The 18,738-nt window shown below is 41.3% G+C and overlaps 2 protein-coding genes across 3 annotated transcripts; both read right to left on the bottom strand.

Annotated features, from left to right (window-relative positions):
• Positions 1-1,526: 1,526 nt before the first annotated feature.
• LOC116087053 (protocadherin beta-11-like) lies at positions 1,527-5,912 on the bottom strand. The gene has a single exon (XM_031365464.1). It carries the CDS (start codon positions 4,207-4,209, stop codon positions 1,801-1,803), a length of 2,409 nt encoding a protein of 802 aa, XP_031221324.1. The 5' UTR covers positions 4,210-5,912; the 3' UTR covers positions 1,527-1,800.
• Positions 5,913-7,782: 1,870 nt separating this feature from the next.
• LOC116087054 (protocadherin beta-16-like) lies at positions 7,783-18,504 on the bottom strand. 2 transcript variants are annotated; one of them, XM_031365465.1, is made up of 2 exons: positions 15,004-18,504; positions 7,783-10,544 (listed from the first exon to the last, which is right to left on the bottom strand). In XM_031365465.1, exons 1-2 carry the CDS (start codon positions 16,141-16,143, stop codon positions 9,297-9,299), a joined length of 2,388 nt encoding a protein of 795 aa, XP_031221325.1. In that variant the 5' UTR covers positions 16,144-18,504; the 3' UTR covers positions 7,783-9,296. The 2 variants fall into 2 exon arrangements, with proteins under 2 accessions (XP_031221325.1, XP_031221326.1); XM_031365466.1 differs by having other exon boundaries at positions 7,783-10,610; positions 15,079-18,504.
• Between the last annotated feature and the right edge of the window lie 234 nt (positions 18,505-18,738).

Raw genomic sequence — 18,738 nt, 5'->3', positions numbered from 1 at the left:
AGAAACATCGCAGTATCTCACACACATGAGCTGTACAGTTCAGTGGCTATTCCTATAGTTGTTGAACTGTACAACTATTAGCAGTATTTCTAATTTAAAATCATTTCTAATTTATCCCCCACATAAATTGTACCTAACTACTCTCCATTCCTACACATTTTTCCCAACCTTAGACAACTGCCAAAACACTTTCTGTCTCCAATTTCTACTTTTCAAAGTAAGAAATTAAACTTAATTAGCCCATAGGCACATTTTGCCTGGATGCAAAGATTCCATAGTTTGATGGATTGATAATGAAATGGTAGCTTTCAAAAAGTATAAACACTGGGTTGTCTTGCACATGGGAGGGATTTTAACTAACTAAAATTAGTTAACTAACACAGTGTTAAGTTTCTTTGAAAGAATGTTTCTGGCATTGATGCTGACTCTAGTCCATGGGATGGGGAGCATTCTTGCTTAGTTTCCCCTCACATCTTTACTGTCACGTCTTTACATCTCCACGATGCTCATCATCTCTTATTTTTCTCCTTCTGGACATATAAACTTTAGACTTGTTAGGAAATTCACAGGAAACTTCCTCTCCCAACCATTACCTTTTCCCTGTAATTACATAAATACTACTCATATACTACAATTATATTTCCCAGTAATTGTCAGACCATCAAGGGCAAGAATCATTATTGACTGGTCCTTCTCTACACAAGATGAAACTCTCCCCTTTGTGGTGGTTTTTAACTTATTTTTGTTAAATTAGAACATGACACTTTCATCCATTAAAAAATGTGGTCATCATACTTTTGGATGCTTCTCTTCGCTGGTGTCTGGGACAGACTCAGTGGCTTATGACCATATCAGGAAATTCAAGCACTAGAATAAGAAAGGGAATTTCAAGCTCACAATAGACTAGGTACTCTTCCTGTTAGATTTGAATGTTGCATAATACACACACAGCAAATGTGTCTACTTGTGAATTAGTACTCAGTGAACATTCTTTTATTTCATGGAGAATGTAAGCAAAATTGTATATTATCCCACAGGCTTGCTTTCTCCTATTCAAACTATTGTTTAGGTGCCTATTCTTTCACCTGGCTTAGATTCTGTCCTTGTGAAGTTAGCGAGACATTCGTAAAATTAAGGCCTCATATTTCAAGATTTTATAAGTAACCACAGTATCCATGCCCCTCTGCAGCCACCTTTGAGGACACATAAGATAGGGTTAGTGAGAAACTCATCACCACCTGTCCTCACTTGGTTATTATAGGTTTTAATCTACTTGGGGACCTATCACTGAGCTGTTCCCAGACGCACTATGGGCTCCTTCTCAACAGGCCTAGTGCTTGTATTACAGTATAGATTTCCCAATACAATCAATATATTCAATAGTAACAAACATTAAAAAATTAAACTAGGGTGCTTTAAAAAATAAACTTACTTGAAAATAGCACCGATAATAATAAGCCACAAGAAAAATTAGAAGAGATACTTGAAGATCAAAACAAAACAAAGATATACTTGAAGATTTTAACTACTCCTAAAATGGTCTGTTTATTTCATCATAAGCCAAAGTGCAGGTGAAAGTGCAACTGGAAAAGACAGGTGGGAAGTGGGGTGGGGTAAATTATTTACAAGTTTGGTCATTCCAGAGAATGGGCTTCAGAATTAATTACCATCTTATTACAAGCTCTGGCATAAATTGAAAGGTGGGAGGGACATAATAAAATGCACACACTAGATTTGAAGATCATGCAAATTCAGAGAAAGACACATTAGCATGGAATAGCCACAAAATGAAATACAGCATCAATTACAGTCACTAAATAACCCAAAGCTATTGCGCAAAGTAGGACTTTCCTCGATTTCTTTTCCAAGGAACTGGGGTTGTAAACTGGGGGAAACTGGCTTCAAGAATCTGAACTCATTTGTCCCACTACCTCCCATCAGACGCACCTCATACTGGTAGTTCTGGGACAGAGTTCCCGCACCACTAATATCCACGAGATGATCAGGAAAGTGTCCCTCAGGCACTGTACAGCCACCCAGAGAGGCAGCCCTGGCCCTCCTGCACAGCCTCACTCCCACAAACAGCAGCACAGACAGGAGGAAAAGCGAAGACACAGATGCCAAAGCGATAACCAGGTACAGCGTGAGCTCATCTTCAACATCTTGCGCGGAGTCTCGTGCCATCTCTGGCAGAGGCAGGAAGGGCTGAGAGAAACCCTCCACTAGCAACACGTGCAGTGTGACACTGGCAGAGCGCGGAGGATCGCCATTGTCCTTGACCACCAACAGCAGCTTGTGCTTGGGTGCATCGCGCTCGCTCAGCAGCCTGGTGGTGTGCACCTCGCCATTGTGAGCCCACACGCTGAACAACCCAGGCTCCGTAGCCTTGAGCAGCTGGAATGACAGCCAGGCATTCTGGCCAGAGTCACGGTCCACAGCCACCACTTTAGTGACCAGGTATCCAGGCTCCGCAGCTCTGGGCAGCAGTTCTGTGCAGGGCGTAGAGGCGTTCTGCAGCGGGTAGAGCACGAAGGGCGCATTGTCATTGTCGTCCAGCACCACTATGCGCACCAGAACCTGGCTGCTGAGCGCGGGCGAGCCTCCGTCTGTGGCGCCCGCCTGGAACTCGAAGATCTGCAGGGCCTCATAGTCCAGTGCCCTGAGAGCGAACAGCTGCCCATTGTCAGCATTGATGGAGATGAGCGAGGCGAGGGACAGCTGTGAATCCTCAACTGACAGCAGCGAGTAGGTGATGTGGGCATTGGAGCCTGAGTCTGAGTCTGTGGCACTGATGGCGCCTATGTGCAGGGCGGGGCTGTTGTTCTCGCGGATGAACATGGTGTAGGAGGTTTGGGTGAAGGCGGGGGCGTTGTCGTTGATGTCGGACACCTGCACTGTAATGGTGTGCTGGGTTGTGAGCCTGGGTGTGCCCAGGTCGGTGACAGAGATGGTGATGTTGTACTCAGCTCTCCTCTCTCTGTCCAGTGCTCCCCCTGTTTCTAAGTGGTAATAATTTTCAATAGAAGATTTTAGCACAAACGGGAGGTCCTCCGGAATAGTGCAAACCATCTTGCCATTCTCACCCGAGTCCTTGTCTCGAATACTAAAAATCATAACTAAAGTCTCTGCGGTATTTTCTGGGATTGGATTGATAAAGGATGACACAATGATTTCAGGAAAATTATCGTTCACATCCATCACCTGAATTCTTATTGTAGATTTCCCAAAAAGTCCTCCCCTATCCGTAGCTTTAATGATTATCGAGTAGGATTCAGTTGTTTCAAAGTCCAAATAGCCTCTTAAACTTATTTCTCCAGAATGTTTATTAATTTCAAATGTTTTTTGAATATCCTCTGACGCATGGGAAAAAGCATAAGATACTTCACCATTAATTCCTGAGTCTAAATCCGAAGCTGAGGCAGTGATAAGCAGTGAGCCAGGCCTGCTATTCTCTGGAATCGTCACTTCATAGAACATGTGGTCAAACTCAGGGGAGTTGTCATTGACATCTATGACCTCCACTCGAACCAATGCAGTCCCAGACCTGGGTGGCATCCCTCCATCCAAAGCAGTGAGGATGAGATTGAGCTCATGCTGCTCCTCATAATCCAGTGCCTTGTCCAAAACTAGCTCTGGATATTTCCTGCCATCGGGATTAACTCTCATTGTAACGTGGAAATGAGAGTTCTGGCTTATCCCATAGCTTTTAACCGCATTGATTCCTACATCTAAATCGGTCGCACTTTCTATCAAGAACACGGCACCAACAGGGCTGTTCTCTGGGATTTCTAAAACCATTTCTTTTTCCAAGAATACGGGGGAGTTGTCATTTACATCCATGACCTGAAGCTCAACTTGCAAAATCTTTAAGGGGTTTTTCAGTAACACCTGGAAATGGAGCACGCAGGGCTCAATGGAGCCACACAGCTCCTCACGGTCCAGCGGTTCACTTAGGAGCAAATCTCCTGTATTTATGTTCAGTTGCAAAGGCAGTTTATTATCATTAGAGGCCACTTGAGCCCCGCGTGCAGACAGCTCACCCACCTGGAGCCCCAGATCCTTTACCAAATTCCCTACCAAGGCCCCACTCAGCCTTTCCTCCACCACTGAAAGTCTCCCAGCCTCAGCGTGTGCTCGAGACATTCCTAGGAAAACAAAGAGAAGCAGGACTTGCCTTGTCTGCAGGTAGTGTCCTCCTCGGTTCTCCATGGTTCCTTTCCAGAAGGCTTCTAGCAGAGAATCACTTCTGCTCCACGAGACACTCTTCTGTAAAAAGTGCCCCTTGACTTGCCCACGGAATCCTCAGAATCGGAAGGATAAATGGTTTCTACGTAGCATCCTCATGGCTTGTTTTTCTTTCTAGTTTTCTGTGCTCGCTTGGGCTGTGTCTGCAGCATTTGATGTAAATTTTTTTCCTGTAACATTATCCTGCAGCGCCACCATGTGTCTTCACAGGTTTTCACAGTTTGATGAGTTTCATTCACATCAAATTTCGCTCAGAGATAAATATTTATTATGTGGTGACTATTATATTTTTCCATTAATGATCTTTATGGCTCATGATGATGTTAGTGTTTGTTTTAAAGCACTTGGTTAGTATCTTGGGAGTATAACACTGTTAAGTTTAACACATCCCTTTACCACTTGGCCTTGCTTAGATAGAAAGGGAAAGAGAAAGTGTCCATGGAACGTTTCAGAGGTTATCCTTGGATTATGAAACTGGATTAGCCAGGAGAGGGTACACATTAAGGAATATATTATATAAATTTATAGTTTAGTTCCAGTTTCTTAAAAGTGACAATAATTTAGTAAGTGGTGCACAATACAAATGTGCTGTTTTGAGTAAAGGACACTCATACTCCTAAAGCTGACCTCCCCCAGGTTCCCAAAATATTCTGCCAACAATACACAGTGGTTCAGGGAGGAAAAATGATAGAATTCGCTTTCCTAAAGAAAGCAATAATTTAATCTGGGAATGAAAGCAATTAATGGCATGTTCCTGATAATGGAGCAATATATAGTTAATCGAGTACAGTATTATGGGGATAGCATTTAGTGACAGAGCCTACTCTATGCTTGCTTCACCCTGACTACCAAGTTTCTCTGAAACTTGGAAGGGCTTTTGTCCTAACTAGAGTTCACAGTTGCCACTGAAGGAGAAGACTGTTGGGAATGAATGCTAGGAATTCATTCATGATATCCACTACTGAAAGTTTCAAAGGTACACCAGGAATGAATGAAACAGTTCCAGTTGAAAATGTTAATTTGAGTTGAGTTTTTTAAAATGTAAGTTCTATATATGGTTGAAAAAATAAACTAGTACAAAAGAGAAAAACTGAAAACTAGATGGCCTGGTTATATGTGCAGTTATCTTTCTACCTTTAACATACCCATTTAGCTGATAGAAAAGTAACAATTTTGAGAACTCACAAAATTAAAGTACACAGGTAGCATACATGTGTTTAATGATAGAAAGCAATTAAAAGAAACTCACTATGAAGTTCTAGGATATGGCTAAAAATCCATCCCTGGAGAAAGGGCAATTAACATGTTTGTCTAACAGAATAGCATTCACATTCCAGATTCAGAGAGAAGGGAAGATTAAAGTTAATCTTGAGATAAACAAGTTATTATTTGAAACTATATTTACAGTAACGTTGAATTCTCTGTTCTCAGTGTCTACAGAGGCAGAGTAGTCACTCATGGTAGGGAATGGATTCTATATTTGAAGAGATTAGCAAGCCTTCTCTAGTCTTTGAAATTTGAGTCATACTGAACAACAGTAGAACTTTAGATTTTTAGGTTTAGATTTTTGAATACTGAGACCTCAAGTCTCTTCTCAAGCAACATTCTCAGACTGTAGGACACAAGGCATGTTATTGTCACATAACCTCACACATTCGTTATTTCAGAATTCTAACCTGAAAAGTCTGACAGCTCAAATCAATTCTTATACTTACTGATGTGACTCTGACAAGAAAATACCTTTGCCTAAGCATGATAACATTAGAATGAAGTCTTGCCATCCATGCCTGTTCAATCACAGAGCAGAATTCTTTATTATGAGAACACAGCCAAGGACTACATGATATTTGAGAGGATCTCTAAACATGAAGTAGAAAGACCCAAACCAATGTTCATAGTTTAGTAAGTAAAACACTTTCTGTGCAAACCTGGATTCGACTTTGATCACTAGTATCCATATAAAAAGCAGATGTAGTACTTTACCTCTTTAATCAAAGCACAGATAGTAGATGCAGACAAGAGAATAAAGACACACATACACCCACAAACACACCCCAATACAATTGCAAAACAAAAAGAAACAAGAGGAAATGCATATAGTAAGATGGAAGAAAATGTCTCGGGAAATGTCTGATCAATACCCAAGAAAAATGAAATCTAAGAAACAAATGTTTACTTATATCTTCCATGATTCTTTGTGTTTCAGATGCGTATACCCATCTCATGTTAATAACATTTGTATGGAGTATGTGTTCTTATTATAAGAGAAATGATGAGTTAGAGTTGGGGCATATTGGGTTGTATATGTCTGTAGTTTCAATATACAAGAGGCAGAGTCAGGAAGAATGCAAATTGGAGGCTACCCCAACTATATAGTTGACTCTCTGATTCAAAGTTGAAAAAGGCAACAAAACAGATTAGGAGACTTAATCCTTACAAGCTGTATAATTTTCATAAATTTCTTCAACTTCTGTGACTCAGCTCTTAATTTTTAAAATGACAATATGATATTAATAATACTGTATATTACATCTTTATAATTAGAGTATAAGGTGGTAAATTACAGATAGGAAAAATCACACTTCTAATGCATACTGCTCAAAAACGAACAAAACCAAAAAACTTCTAAAAGTATTTATCTACCAAAAAGCAAGTAAAGATTGAATGATTAAATGAGCAGTGCAAGAAAGTAGAACAAGGAGCAAATATAGTAGAAATACAAAATGAAATGAGCTTAGGGTCTTATAGAACTCTTTCAGTCAGTCAAATATTTAATCAAGATTTTTAGAAAATACAAGTGAGAAAATTATAGCAAACTAAAATGAGTTTTTTTCTGAATTGAGAATCTCTACATTGACAGGATATATACTCGTGAATGGGTTAACAAAAAATAATCAAAGCTACGTATTCTCAGACTACTGAGGGTAAATTTTCCAATGTTTCCAGAATGAATGGGGGAAAAATTGCAGAAAAAGAGATAGACTTTAGAATGAAATTGTCCTTGTGAAAGGTAATTCTGCAGAATTTTTCAAATTATACTTTTATACCCAGCCAAACTATCAATCAAATGAACCGATTGTTTCACTATGTAAAGTATCAAAAGTTGTTTTATTTCTCCTAAGTACCTCTGCATCTATTTTAATGAAATTGTCTGTCAACCAAGTAAGAAAGTAAAGTAAGAAATGATACTGGATCCTATAAAAGGTGGGCTGTGTGGGAAAGGCATTAAAGCATGGCAGCTATAAGGCAAAGAGTCTAAAAGACGACCTATGAAGGAAAGCTCCATAGAAAACAAACACAATGAATTTGTATCTTATATATTTGAATATGTGCAGGCAAGAAGTTAATATTCTAGAGGGATATGATGTAACAAAAACAGTAGTGAGAACAGAGAATGCAGCTCAAGGTAACCCATTGCTTTGATTGATCACTTAACATGGAAAGAGAGGGGCAGAAAAATCACTAGCAGAAAATGGAAATAAATCCAGATTTAAAACAGCAACTATTAGCGCTGGAAAAATTTTTTCCAAGAAAGAAAGTGTGATCATACTGCACTACTAAGTATGAATACATAGGAAACCTGTACAGGTGGACACTGGTATTAGTTTTACTCATCTAGGAGGTCTTGGGTTTGAGCCTAGAAGCTCACAGAAACAAAACTGATAACATTTTATGATTATTCTACAAAAATACCCTAGGATAAGGGAAATGAGTTCCTTTTGTATGTGTAACCATTAATGTGAAATAAGAACTGCAAAAACTGGATAACACATAAAAGTTGACTATAGAGATAAAAGCAGTTTAAACACATCATTTGGAAGTAGATCAAATTTGAAAAACAACTGTGTAGAAAGGGACTAGAGATAAAATTTATTTTCTCTGTAACCTTTAATTTATTTCAATTTTTAAATTTGACAACTTTTAAAGTTTCAATATAACATGAAAATTATCTTTCTAACATCAATATTGTCACACAAAATTTAAATGTGCTCAAATTTATGTTGATTTTCATGCAGACTATCACATTGTATTAGCATTATATGACACAATCTGTTGTATATGCCACTAGAAATGAACATAAAAACGAACTCTTGCTGGGTGGTGGTGACACACAAGTTTAATCTTAGCATTCAGGCAGCAGAGGCAGGTGGATCTCTGTGAGTTTGAGGTCAGCCTGGTCTGCAGAACTAATTCCAGAACAGACAGGTCTAAATAGAGAAACTCTGTTTTGAAAAAGAAAAAGAAAAGAAAGAAAGGAAAAGAAAGAACTCTTAAGGAAGACGGGAAACAAGGGCAATGAAATAGCTATGTTAAGTAAGCAGCATGGGATACTTGCTTGAAAATGGAAGGGAACAAGTGGGACAACAGGAGTTAGGAATGAATGAGTCCAAATCATGGCATCCTATGTGCAGAAATCATTAATCAGAATGCTGGCACAAAAATTATTAGAACACTCAAAATCATAAACATGTCAAGGGACTTGTAGGGAAGGAAGGGAAGTAATGGGGGTTGCAAGGAGATTAATCAAGAGGATATAATAATCAGAATGCATGACATCCATTCATGAAGCTGCCAAAAGCTGACACAGTGAAAGTTAAAAGACTGTACAGCTTTTAAAAATGAGTGTAAAGCATGCCTGGCAGGAGGCAGAGCTCGATGGTGGAGCATTTTCTTACCATGCAAAAGGCTTGGTCAATTCTTAGCAACAAAAGAAAACAAAACAATAACAAAGCCCCAAACCTCAGTTTTCTATAATGAGAAATGAACCAAATTATCGTGAACTATGAAAGAATTAAAAACCTCAAATTTAAAGTGACAATACTCTACTAGTAAGAAAACATAAACATAAACAAACAAACAAAACTCAAGCATGAAACAACCACTAAAGTACTAAAGTAAAAACACAGTAAAAATCTAAATGTGACCCACTTGGAAGTTGAAAACAAAGTTAGTTTTGTTGTGTAGCAACTACTATACAACTAAATTAATATTTATATAGCTGTATTATATATTAATGGAATGAAACGTTACTCAAAATTAAATTAGAAACTTCAAAATGTGGGATTTTCATCGCTATTGCTCTGGGAACCATAAGCATGAACTTCCGGGTAAATCGGTTTCAAGAACTTGAAATCACTGGTACCAGAGGAGCCGCCCATTAGACACACCTCATATTGGTAGCTCTGGGAGAGCGTTCCTGTACCGCTGACGTCCACAAGGTGGCCAGGAAAGTGTCCCTCAGGCACAGAGCAGCCGCCCAGAGAGGTCTCCCTGGCCCTCCTGCACAGCCTCACCCCCACAAACAGCAGCACAGACACCAGGAAGAGAGAAGACACAGAAGCCAAGGCTATGACCAAGTACAGCGTGAGCACATCCTCTTCCCCTTGAGCGGGGTTGTGTGCCACGTCGGGCAGAGGCAGGTAGGGCTGAGAGAAGCCATCCACCAACAGCACGTGCAGTGTGACACTGGCAGAGCGGGGAGGGTCGCCATTGTCTTTGACCAGAAGCAGAAGCCTGTGCTTGGGCACATCGCGTTCGCTCAGCAGCCTGGTGGTACGCACCTCTCCATTGTGAGCCCACACGCTGAACAACCCGGGCTCAGTAGCCTTGAGCAGCTGGAATGATAGCCAGGCATTCTGGCCTGAGTCGCGATCCACTGCCACCACCTTGGTGATCAGGTATCCGGGCTCCGCCGCCCTGGGCAGCAGCTCAGTGTAGGGTGCAGAAGCGTTCTGCAGTGGGTAGAGAACGAAGGGCTCATTGTCATTGTCGTCCAGCACTACCACGCGCACCAGAGCCTGGCTGCTGAGCGCGGGCGAGCCTTGGTCTGTCGCACCCACGTGGAACTCGAAGGCCTGCAAGGCCTCATAGTCCAGAGCCCTGAGCGCGAACAGCTGCCCGTTCTCAGCATTGATGGAGATGAGCGTGGCGAGGGCCAGCTGTGGGTCCTGGGGCGGCAGCAGCGAGTAGGTGATGTGGGCATTGGAGCCTGAGTCTAAGTCTGTGGCACTGATGGTGCCTATGTGCAGAGCCGGGCTGTTGTTCTCGTGGACAAACATGGTGTAGGAGGTTTGGGTGAAGGCGGGGGCGTTGTCATTGATGTCGGACACCTGCACTGTAATGGTGTGCTGGGTTGTGAGCCTGGGTGTGCCCAGGTCAGAGACAGTGATGGTGATGTTGTACTCGGCTCTGCTCTCTCTGTCTAGTGCTCCTTCTGTCATTAGGATGTAAAAATTGTCCAAGGAAGGTTTTAGAAGGAAAGGTAGATTTTCTTGAATGTAGCAAACCATTTTTCCATTCTCTCCAGAGTCTCTGTCGTTAATCCTAAAAACTGCCAGCACGGTTTCAGGTGAGTTCTCAACAACCTCGTTGACAAGTGATGACATGATCAGTTCAGGAGGGTTGTCATTAATGTCTAAAACCCTCACTAGAACTGTACATCTCGCCGAAAGGCCCCCACCATCAACTGCCTGTACATTTAACTTATAGGACTTTATGAACTCATAGTCAAGCAAGGCTCTGAGTGTGATTTCCCCAGAGAAGGGATTGATTTGAAAGGTTCCTCGAACATCTTCAGAAGCATCAAAAAACGAATAGGATATTTCTGCATTGACTCCAGAGTCTACATCTTCTCCAGTGACTTTAATGACAATCAGGCCTACTGGACTGTTTTCTGGAGCCTGGGTTTCATAAAGTTCTTGGGGAAACTGTGGGGCATTATCATTGATGTCCATGACTAGAATATGTATAGTAGCTGTCCCAGTCCTGGGCGGAGACCCGCCATCAAGTGCTGTAAGTGTTAGACTGAACTCTGGCTGCTCCTCCCAATCCAAAGTTTTGTCTAGCACAAGCTCTGGATATATCATTCCTTCGTTGCTGTCATGAATGGTAATATGAAAAAAAGTGTTGGGGCTGATGGTGTAGTTTTGGATGCCATTCCGTCCGCTATCTGAGTCTTGTGCTCTTTCTAATCGAAATGTTGTCCCCACAGCTGTATTTTCTGGTACTTTTAAAAACATCTTTTTGTCCTGGAATATGGGTGAGTGATCATTTATATCCAGAATTCTCAGTTCAGCCCGGTAAATCTGAAAGGGGTTATCCATTAAAATTTGGAAATACAGCATGCAGGGTTCTGTGAAGCCGCACAGCTTCTCCCGGTCCAGTTTCTCATTTGTGAGCAAGTCTCCAGTGTGAGAGTCCAGAAACAAGTACTGTCTGTTATCATCAGAAACTACCCTAGTTCTCTTTGCAGCCAGCGCTTCTACCCCTAGCCCCAGATCCTTTGCTAGATTCGCTACAAATGATCCTCTTTCTGTTTCCTCAGTCACTGAATAACGTCCAAACTCAGAACCTGCCAAACACAGTCCCCCGAACAGGAAGAGAAAAAGCACTTGCCTTTGTCTGGAGAAGCATGGTCCTCTGGCTGCCATGGCTTCTTCTTTTCTTACTACAGGTCCCAGCCACAGCTCCTAGCAGTCAGACACCTCAGATGTACCACCTGGCTGGAAGGATCTAGGATATATTTTTCCTTCTTCAGTCGTGAGGAGTCTCAGCTTTCTCCCCTCATCGATCAGAATTTTGGTCTTTTTTTTTTTCTGACTTCTAGCGCAGACTCACTTTAATTTCCCTTGCATTTCTTTAGCCTGCAGCGCCACCATGTGGTTCCAACAGATTAAAAATGTCTATCTATTTTTTGTGTCCACATATACATCCTTATGAAATATTTCCCATAGCATGTTATTTTGATTTCTCATTTCTCCTTTTGTTTGATTTTTGAAAATAATGTTGAGATAGACATCCCTTCATACTGGTTCTTCACAGATTCATGGGGAAGTTAAAATTTTAATGGTTGAATAAAAGGTTTGTACTAGTAACTTTGTTTCAATGCTGTATTGAACTCCATGCTAACTCTATTTTGTCTCCAGAACTTGTTCAGGCAAACAAAGGGGAAAATGTGAACATGTCTTTTGATAGCATATTTCATAGTTCTGGAAACAGGGGCACAGGAACACAGGGAATGTGCAAAAGAAATCTGTTTTACACGGTTCTCAGAGAACTTATTCCAACTCTATCACAATTCCCTAAACAGAAGCACCACTTTGCAGGCATAAATGAGCCATCATGTTGCCCTCCCCTGTGCCCTAGTATGCACATGACTGTGACTTATGCACACACTCTGTTTATTATCTGAACAGCATAGCTTTCAGCTTTATCAGAATCTACCTTTCCTTCTATATGTGACCAATTTGGACAGGAACTGTACCTTATCTCTGGTTGGAAAATCATTCAATCACTACTATTCATTGAATCAAGTAATGCAAAAATGAGCTGTAAGAAGGACAAGAACCAGCCTAAGTCCTTCAGCTCCTACCATCTGAAAACCACACTATTTCATTTCTCATACTTTGACATTTCTGTTGCTTTCCTTTTATTTGTCTTTATTTTCTTAAAACAGCCTTCATCTATAGTTAAAGAAAATCTTTACCTTTGTTTAAATGTCCCTCATAATGAAATTCAATATAATCTATTTACTGTGCCTTAAATACAGACCAGAGCTATGACAAACCAGTGCACATCCTAACATTGCTGAAAACAAGGATATGTTGATAAAATATCTTCCTCAAATTTTTTATTCAAAGACCTACAATGTTCTAATTTTCCCACTATAAGCAAGTGACATAGATTAAACCTTAGAATGTATACAGGGAAAAGATTAGATAGAGCCCCAAATCCCATCTCTGTTGAATAGAGAAATTACACCATCTATATGATGATAAACATACATTGTTTATTCAAAAGAGTGTGACTGGATTGTAAACCATTGAAAACTCAAGGCTGATCTCTAGGTTTTCATGCAGAATTAAAAGAAAAATTTAAGTACTTCTATTTGTTGCCTTAGAATGCCAAAATTACCTTGATCCTCACAAATTTAGGCACATCTTCACAAACCCAGTATCTTACAATACTATTCTTATTTTAAGGTTGACTAGATACTTGTACTACTTATGACATAAATAGATTTTAAAATAAAGATACATAAAGAAAAATAAAACTATAAAATACTAGCATAGCTTAAGACAACTATTATATGTAATAAAAATCAAAGTTAGCTAATCAACAAGACTGGCAGTATAGAAAGGAAATACAGAAATATCAACTATTATATATGTACATAATTTGCACCACAGTATTTTAGTAATTCAAGAAGTCTAGGAACAGACCACTTACATAAAACATAGAGAGCAAAAGGGAAAGAAAAATAGTGGTAGAAAACTTTTAGCGAATGCATTAACTGCAGATAAAACCTATTGGTTTTCTGCGAACCTATGAAAAATTATGTGCGACAAATATGAGTAAAACCAAACTTGTGGCATTAGGTCTGAGCCTGAAAAGGGATGGGTAAAGTGAAAATTAAAATGGCTGCTAGTCACAGGTGAACAGACCTTACCTAATCAATAAGACAGTATTGAGAAGTAAATACTGTTACGTAGCTTTCTGTTAATGAGGAAACTCAAAACTATTCTGGAGCATGGGGTTTCCCTCTGTTTCTTTCCCGGAGCACTGGTCTAGAGAGCTAGGGAGAACTGGCTTTAAGAAGTTAAACTCGCCGGTCCCAGAAGAATCGCCCATCAGACACACATCATACTGGTAGCTCTGGGACAGGGTCCCCATACCTCTGATATCCACAAGATGGCCAGGAAAGTGGCCCTCAGGAACCGAATAGCCACTCAGAGAGGACGCCCTGGCCCTCCTGCACAGCCTCACCCCCACAAACAGCAGCACAGACAAGAGGAAGAGAGAAGACACAGAAGCCAAAGCAATGACCAGGTACAGTGTTAGAGCATCCTCTTCATGTGCGGGATTGCGCGCCACCTCTGGCAGAGGCAGGTAAGGCTGAGAGAAGCCATCTACCACGAGCACGTGCAGTGTGACACTGGCAGAGCGCGGAGGATCGCCATTGTCCTTGACCAAAAGCACCAGCTTGTGCTTGGGTGCATCGCGCTCGCTCAGCAGCCTGGTGGTGCGCACCTCGCCATTGTGTGCCCACACGCTGAACAACCCGGGCTCCGTGGCCTTAAGCAACTGAAATGACAGCCAGGCATTCTGGCCAGAGTCGCGGTCCACAGCCACCACCTTAGTGACCAGGTATCCAGGCTCCGCAGCCCTGGGCAGCAGCTCGGTGCAGGGCGCAGAGGCGTTCTGCATCGGGTAGAGCACGAAGGGCACATTGTCATTGTCGTCCAGCACCACCACGCGCACCAGAGCCTGGCTGCTGAGCGCGGGTGAGCCTCCATCTGTGGCGCCCACCTGGAACTCAAAGGCCTGTAGAGCCTCATAGTCCAGTGCCCTGAGCGCGAACAGCTGCCCGTTGTCTGCATTGATGGAGATAAGTGAGTCGAGGGCCAGCTGGTGGTCGTGGGGTGGCAGCAGCGAGTAGATGATGTGGGCATTGGAACCTGAGTCTGAGTCTGTGGCACTGATGGTGCCAATGTGCAGGGCGGGACTGTTGTTCTCGCGGATGAACATGGTGTAGGAGGTTTGGGTGAAAGCAGGGGCGTTGTCGTTGATGTCAGACACCTGCACTGTTATGGTGTGCTGGGTTGTGAGCCTGGGTGTTCCCATGTCAGTGACTGTGATGGTGATGTTGAATTGCTCTCTTTCTTCCCTGTCAAGTGCTCTCTTGGTCACTAAAGTGTAAAAGTTTTTTCCTGATGATTTTAGAAGAAAGGGAAGGTCTTCTTGGATGGAGGCAATCACTTTTCCGTTGTTCGCTGAGTCAGGATCTCTAACACTGAAAACAGCAACTACCTCATCCGGGGAGTTTTCTGGGACTGGGCTGGTAAGCGCTGATATCATCACTTCTGGGGCATTGTCATTCACATCCACCACCTGCAGTAACAGCGTGCATTTTCCTGAGAGACCTCCCCCGTCTGTGGCCTTGATATCCACTTCGTAAGAGGGAATAGTTTCAAAATCCACCTCTTTTCGTAGTTGAATCTCCCCGGTTACAGGGTTTACTTCTAACGTTTTGCTAATATCTTCTGAAGGCCGAGAGAGTGCGTACAGTACTTTTCCATTATCTCCACTGTCCAAGTCGTTGGCTGAGACTGTGAGTACTAGAGAGCCAGCGGGGCTGTTTTCGGGAATTTGCACTCGGTATGTTGGCTGCTGAAACTCAGGTGCATTATCATTGCTGTCTACAACTTCAATGAGAACATGTGCGGTCCCAGACCGGGGAGGAGAGCCACCATCCAGAGCTGTCAGGGTTAACCTCAGCTCAGGTTCCTCCTCTCGATCCAGTTCTTTCTGCAGCACCAGCTCTGGGTACTTCCTGCCATCACTGCGGTTGCTGGTTACAACCAGGAAATGAGAGTTTGAGCTGAGCCTATAGGTCTGGATATTGTTGATTTCTACGTCTGAGTCCAGAGCATTATTTAATGGGAATGTATTTCCCAGAGCACTGTTTTCCGGTATTCTCAGTATCATTTCTCTTTCACTGAACACTGGAGAACAGTCATTTATGTCCATCACCCTCAGTTCAGCCTGAAATACCTCTAAAGGGTTTTCCATTAACACTTGGAAGTGTAGAACACACGGCTCAATGGGCCCACATAGCTCTTCTCGATCCAGTTTCTCATTTATAAGCAAATCTCCAGACTGAATGTTGAGCTGCAAATGCTCTTTGTTTTCCTGGGAAATGATCCGAGCCCTGCGACTGGATATCTCTGCCAGCTCCACCCCCAGATCTTTCCCAAGATTTGCCACAAAGGAGCCCCTCTCTGTTTCTTCCTCTATGGAATAGGGACCCAGTTCTGCCCCTGCCCCAGACACACCCAGCAAAACAAAGAAAGCCAGGACTTGCCTTTGTCTCAGATTGCACATCCTTGCAGTCTCCATGGCTCTTTCCTCAGTGTTTGCTTCCCATATATCCAGGATCGTGGCAGCAGTATCTCACAGTCCAGAACGTCAGAATCAAGTCTCCAAAGAGAATATTTAAGGTTTCACACTCACCTATGCTTTGGCTGAAAAAGGCACGCCGTTTGCTTTTAGGTGGTGAGAAACGGGTCCTGATAAGGTAATTCCAGAAGCACTGTCTATGCTCTGTCTTCTTAACCTGCAGCGCCACCATGTGGTCTTATAGAGCCGTACATGTTCAGATTTAAAGGCAAAATTCTCCAAGACCCGTGGACTAAACCATGTCATGTGAATCACTGGCTTCTTTTTCTAAGTTGCTTTCATGTGTATGGAAAAAACACTGAGGTGTTGTATGAAAATAAGTAAAAAAATAAATTATCACTCATGCTGTTGAATATGTAATGCTGCTGATGTGTCAATAACTAAATGAGATAGTGTACTAAACATTTAACCCGAGAACACACATTGAGGGGTAAAAATGTCTCAAAAATAACATAGGGACAGTTGACATATTTTACACCATATACAGTATAGAGTAACAAATGAGTAGGCAATGCAAAGTTTCAACTGGCGAATTCTGCACAATATAGCCATGCGTTATTCAAGTACAGATGGACTGCTTCTTCTCCTCAACAGCCAACGGAGAGAAGTGTAGGTTTTCCCAATGTTCAACTACCAGAAAATTATTTCATAAATAAACACATGTAGGCCTGGATTGATTCTTATTTGGCATGAATAGTGTCTTTACTTTGGGATATAACATGTACTTAAGTATCCCCTTCCATTTAAAAGTATAAAGTTTAGAGCCTTTTAATATATAAACAGTATGTGTGATGTGCCTGCCATCATCAAGGTCAGTTTTGGAGCGTATATCTTACACCAAAGAAGAACCTTGCATCCTTTAACGGTTATTTTCTCCTTTTCCCTATGCAGAGCATAAACAAATGATTAGTCTCCTTTTCTGGTCTCCACTGATTCTCTATAGTAAACTTCTGTATGACCAGAGAGACCGAATATGTGGACTTCCGCGGTTAGCTTTCTTCCCTCAGCCTGATGCTTTTACGGTTCATCCAAATGCTAGCACGTGCCAGTATTTCATTACTTTTTTCCGGTTGATGCAGGCTCATGTTTATTTGGACACTTGGACAATGTTTCTACCTCTTTGCTCTTCTGAATATTGTTTCTATGAAGATTTATGTATATATTTTATGTGAACATATTTTTATTTCTCTAGGAGTTGAATTGCTTACTGTACGATGGCTCTATGTTTGCCCACTTGAAAATCTGGCAGGCTGTCTTTAAAAAATGGCTGCAGCACTTTATACTTCGTCAGCTGTGTGTCAGGGTTTCAATATGAGATCCTCCCCCAAATCTGAATTTTTGGTTCCAGCCATCCAGGTAGGTGAGTGTCTGGCTATGATTCTGGTCTGTATTTCCCTGATGAGGGTTGTTGCTGTTTTTCAGTATTAGCCATGGGTATATCTTCTTTGGAAAATAAATATCTACTCTTGTTTTTGTATACTTTTAATTGAATTGCTCATCTTTTAGTACTTGAGTTTTGAGAGTTAGAAAAATAGATTTAGATTTTTAGATCTATTTTAAAACAGTTTCAATTCTATATTGAATTTGGATTGAAATTGGATCATCTTTATATTTTTTGTTTGTTTGCTTATATAATTTGAATAGAGTTGCAGTGAAAATTCACAGGGAGTTCAGTGATAGAACACAGTTAGCATTCATGATGCTCTAGTTTGAACTCCAGTACCACACACACATACACACACACACACACACACACACACACACACACACACACACACTGATGCCCTTGTTAACTCATAGTTTTTGGTACTGGCTCTACAGGTTTGTTAATTAGATTCCTTAAGTCAATGAGGCCTAAACTCTTGTTATAATAATCTTTATGTGCCTCCATTTGACAGTAGGTGGTATTGCTAGGTAGAATAATAGCCACTCACTATGCCATAGAGTCTGTAGTTATATTACCTAATCTGGCATGAACAACCATTGCAAACTTGATTAAGTTAAAGATTCTCTGAATAGGAGATTGTCCTTCATAATCCAAATAGAACATTTATCAAATTTGGATAACAGATCTTTATTCAAAGAATATTTTCAGACTGGGTCAGAGGGAAATGGTTATACAACCAATGTTATATGCTGTGAAGTTGAAGGGACCATGCATCATGTAATGTGGGCAGCAGCATCTAGATGGAAAATATAAAACAGGTCCTATAAAGTCTCCAGAACACAATGTGTCCCCACAGACTCCTGTATGTTAGTTCAATTAGACACTTTTTGGGCTTTCTATTTACAAAACTATGAAACTGATAGCTTCTATAAGAATAGTATTATTATTTTAAGTGCTAGAGAATTTCTCGTTCAGTTCTGCTGAGTCATTCTTTTTAAAAAGTCATGTATGCCCCTCTGATGTTTTATAACAGTATTTAAATGAAGGCACCAATGGGTGCTATTTTGCCAAAGATATAAGGTTAACTGTAACAGAAAGTAACTGGAAACATCATTTTCTGCAGACTTTCAAGAATCTCAGTCATTTAA

The sequence above is a fragment of the Mastomys coucha genome, unplaced genomic scaffold, assembly GCF_008632895.1.
Source record: "Mastomys coucha isolate ucsf_1 unplaced genomic scaffold, UCSF_Mcou_1 pScaffold13, whole genome shotgun sequence".
Taxonomy (NCBI): Eukaryota; Metazoa; Chordata; class Mammalia; order Rodentia; family Muridae; genus Mastomys; species Mastomys coucha.
The sequence above is the reverse complement of the archived record's forward strand: the minus strand, read 5'-3'. Positions and strand labels throughout refer to the sequence as shown.

Bases quoted from the DNA above. Each gene is read 5' to 3' on its own strand.
- LOC116087054 (XM_031365465.1), bottom strand. From the start codon at position 16,143: ATGGAGACTGCAAGGATGTGCAATCTGAGACAAAGGCAAGTCCTGGCT. The intron at 10,545-15,003 runs GTGATTGCCTCC...GACTCTGGAGAG, and splicing joins ACTCAGCGAACAACGGAAAA to AATGGAAAAATGGTTTGCTA.
- LOC116087053 (XM_031365464.1), bottom strand. From the start codon at position 4,209: ATGGAGAACCGAGGAGGACACTACCTGCAGACAAGGCAAGTCCTGCTT.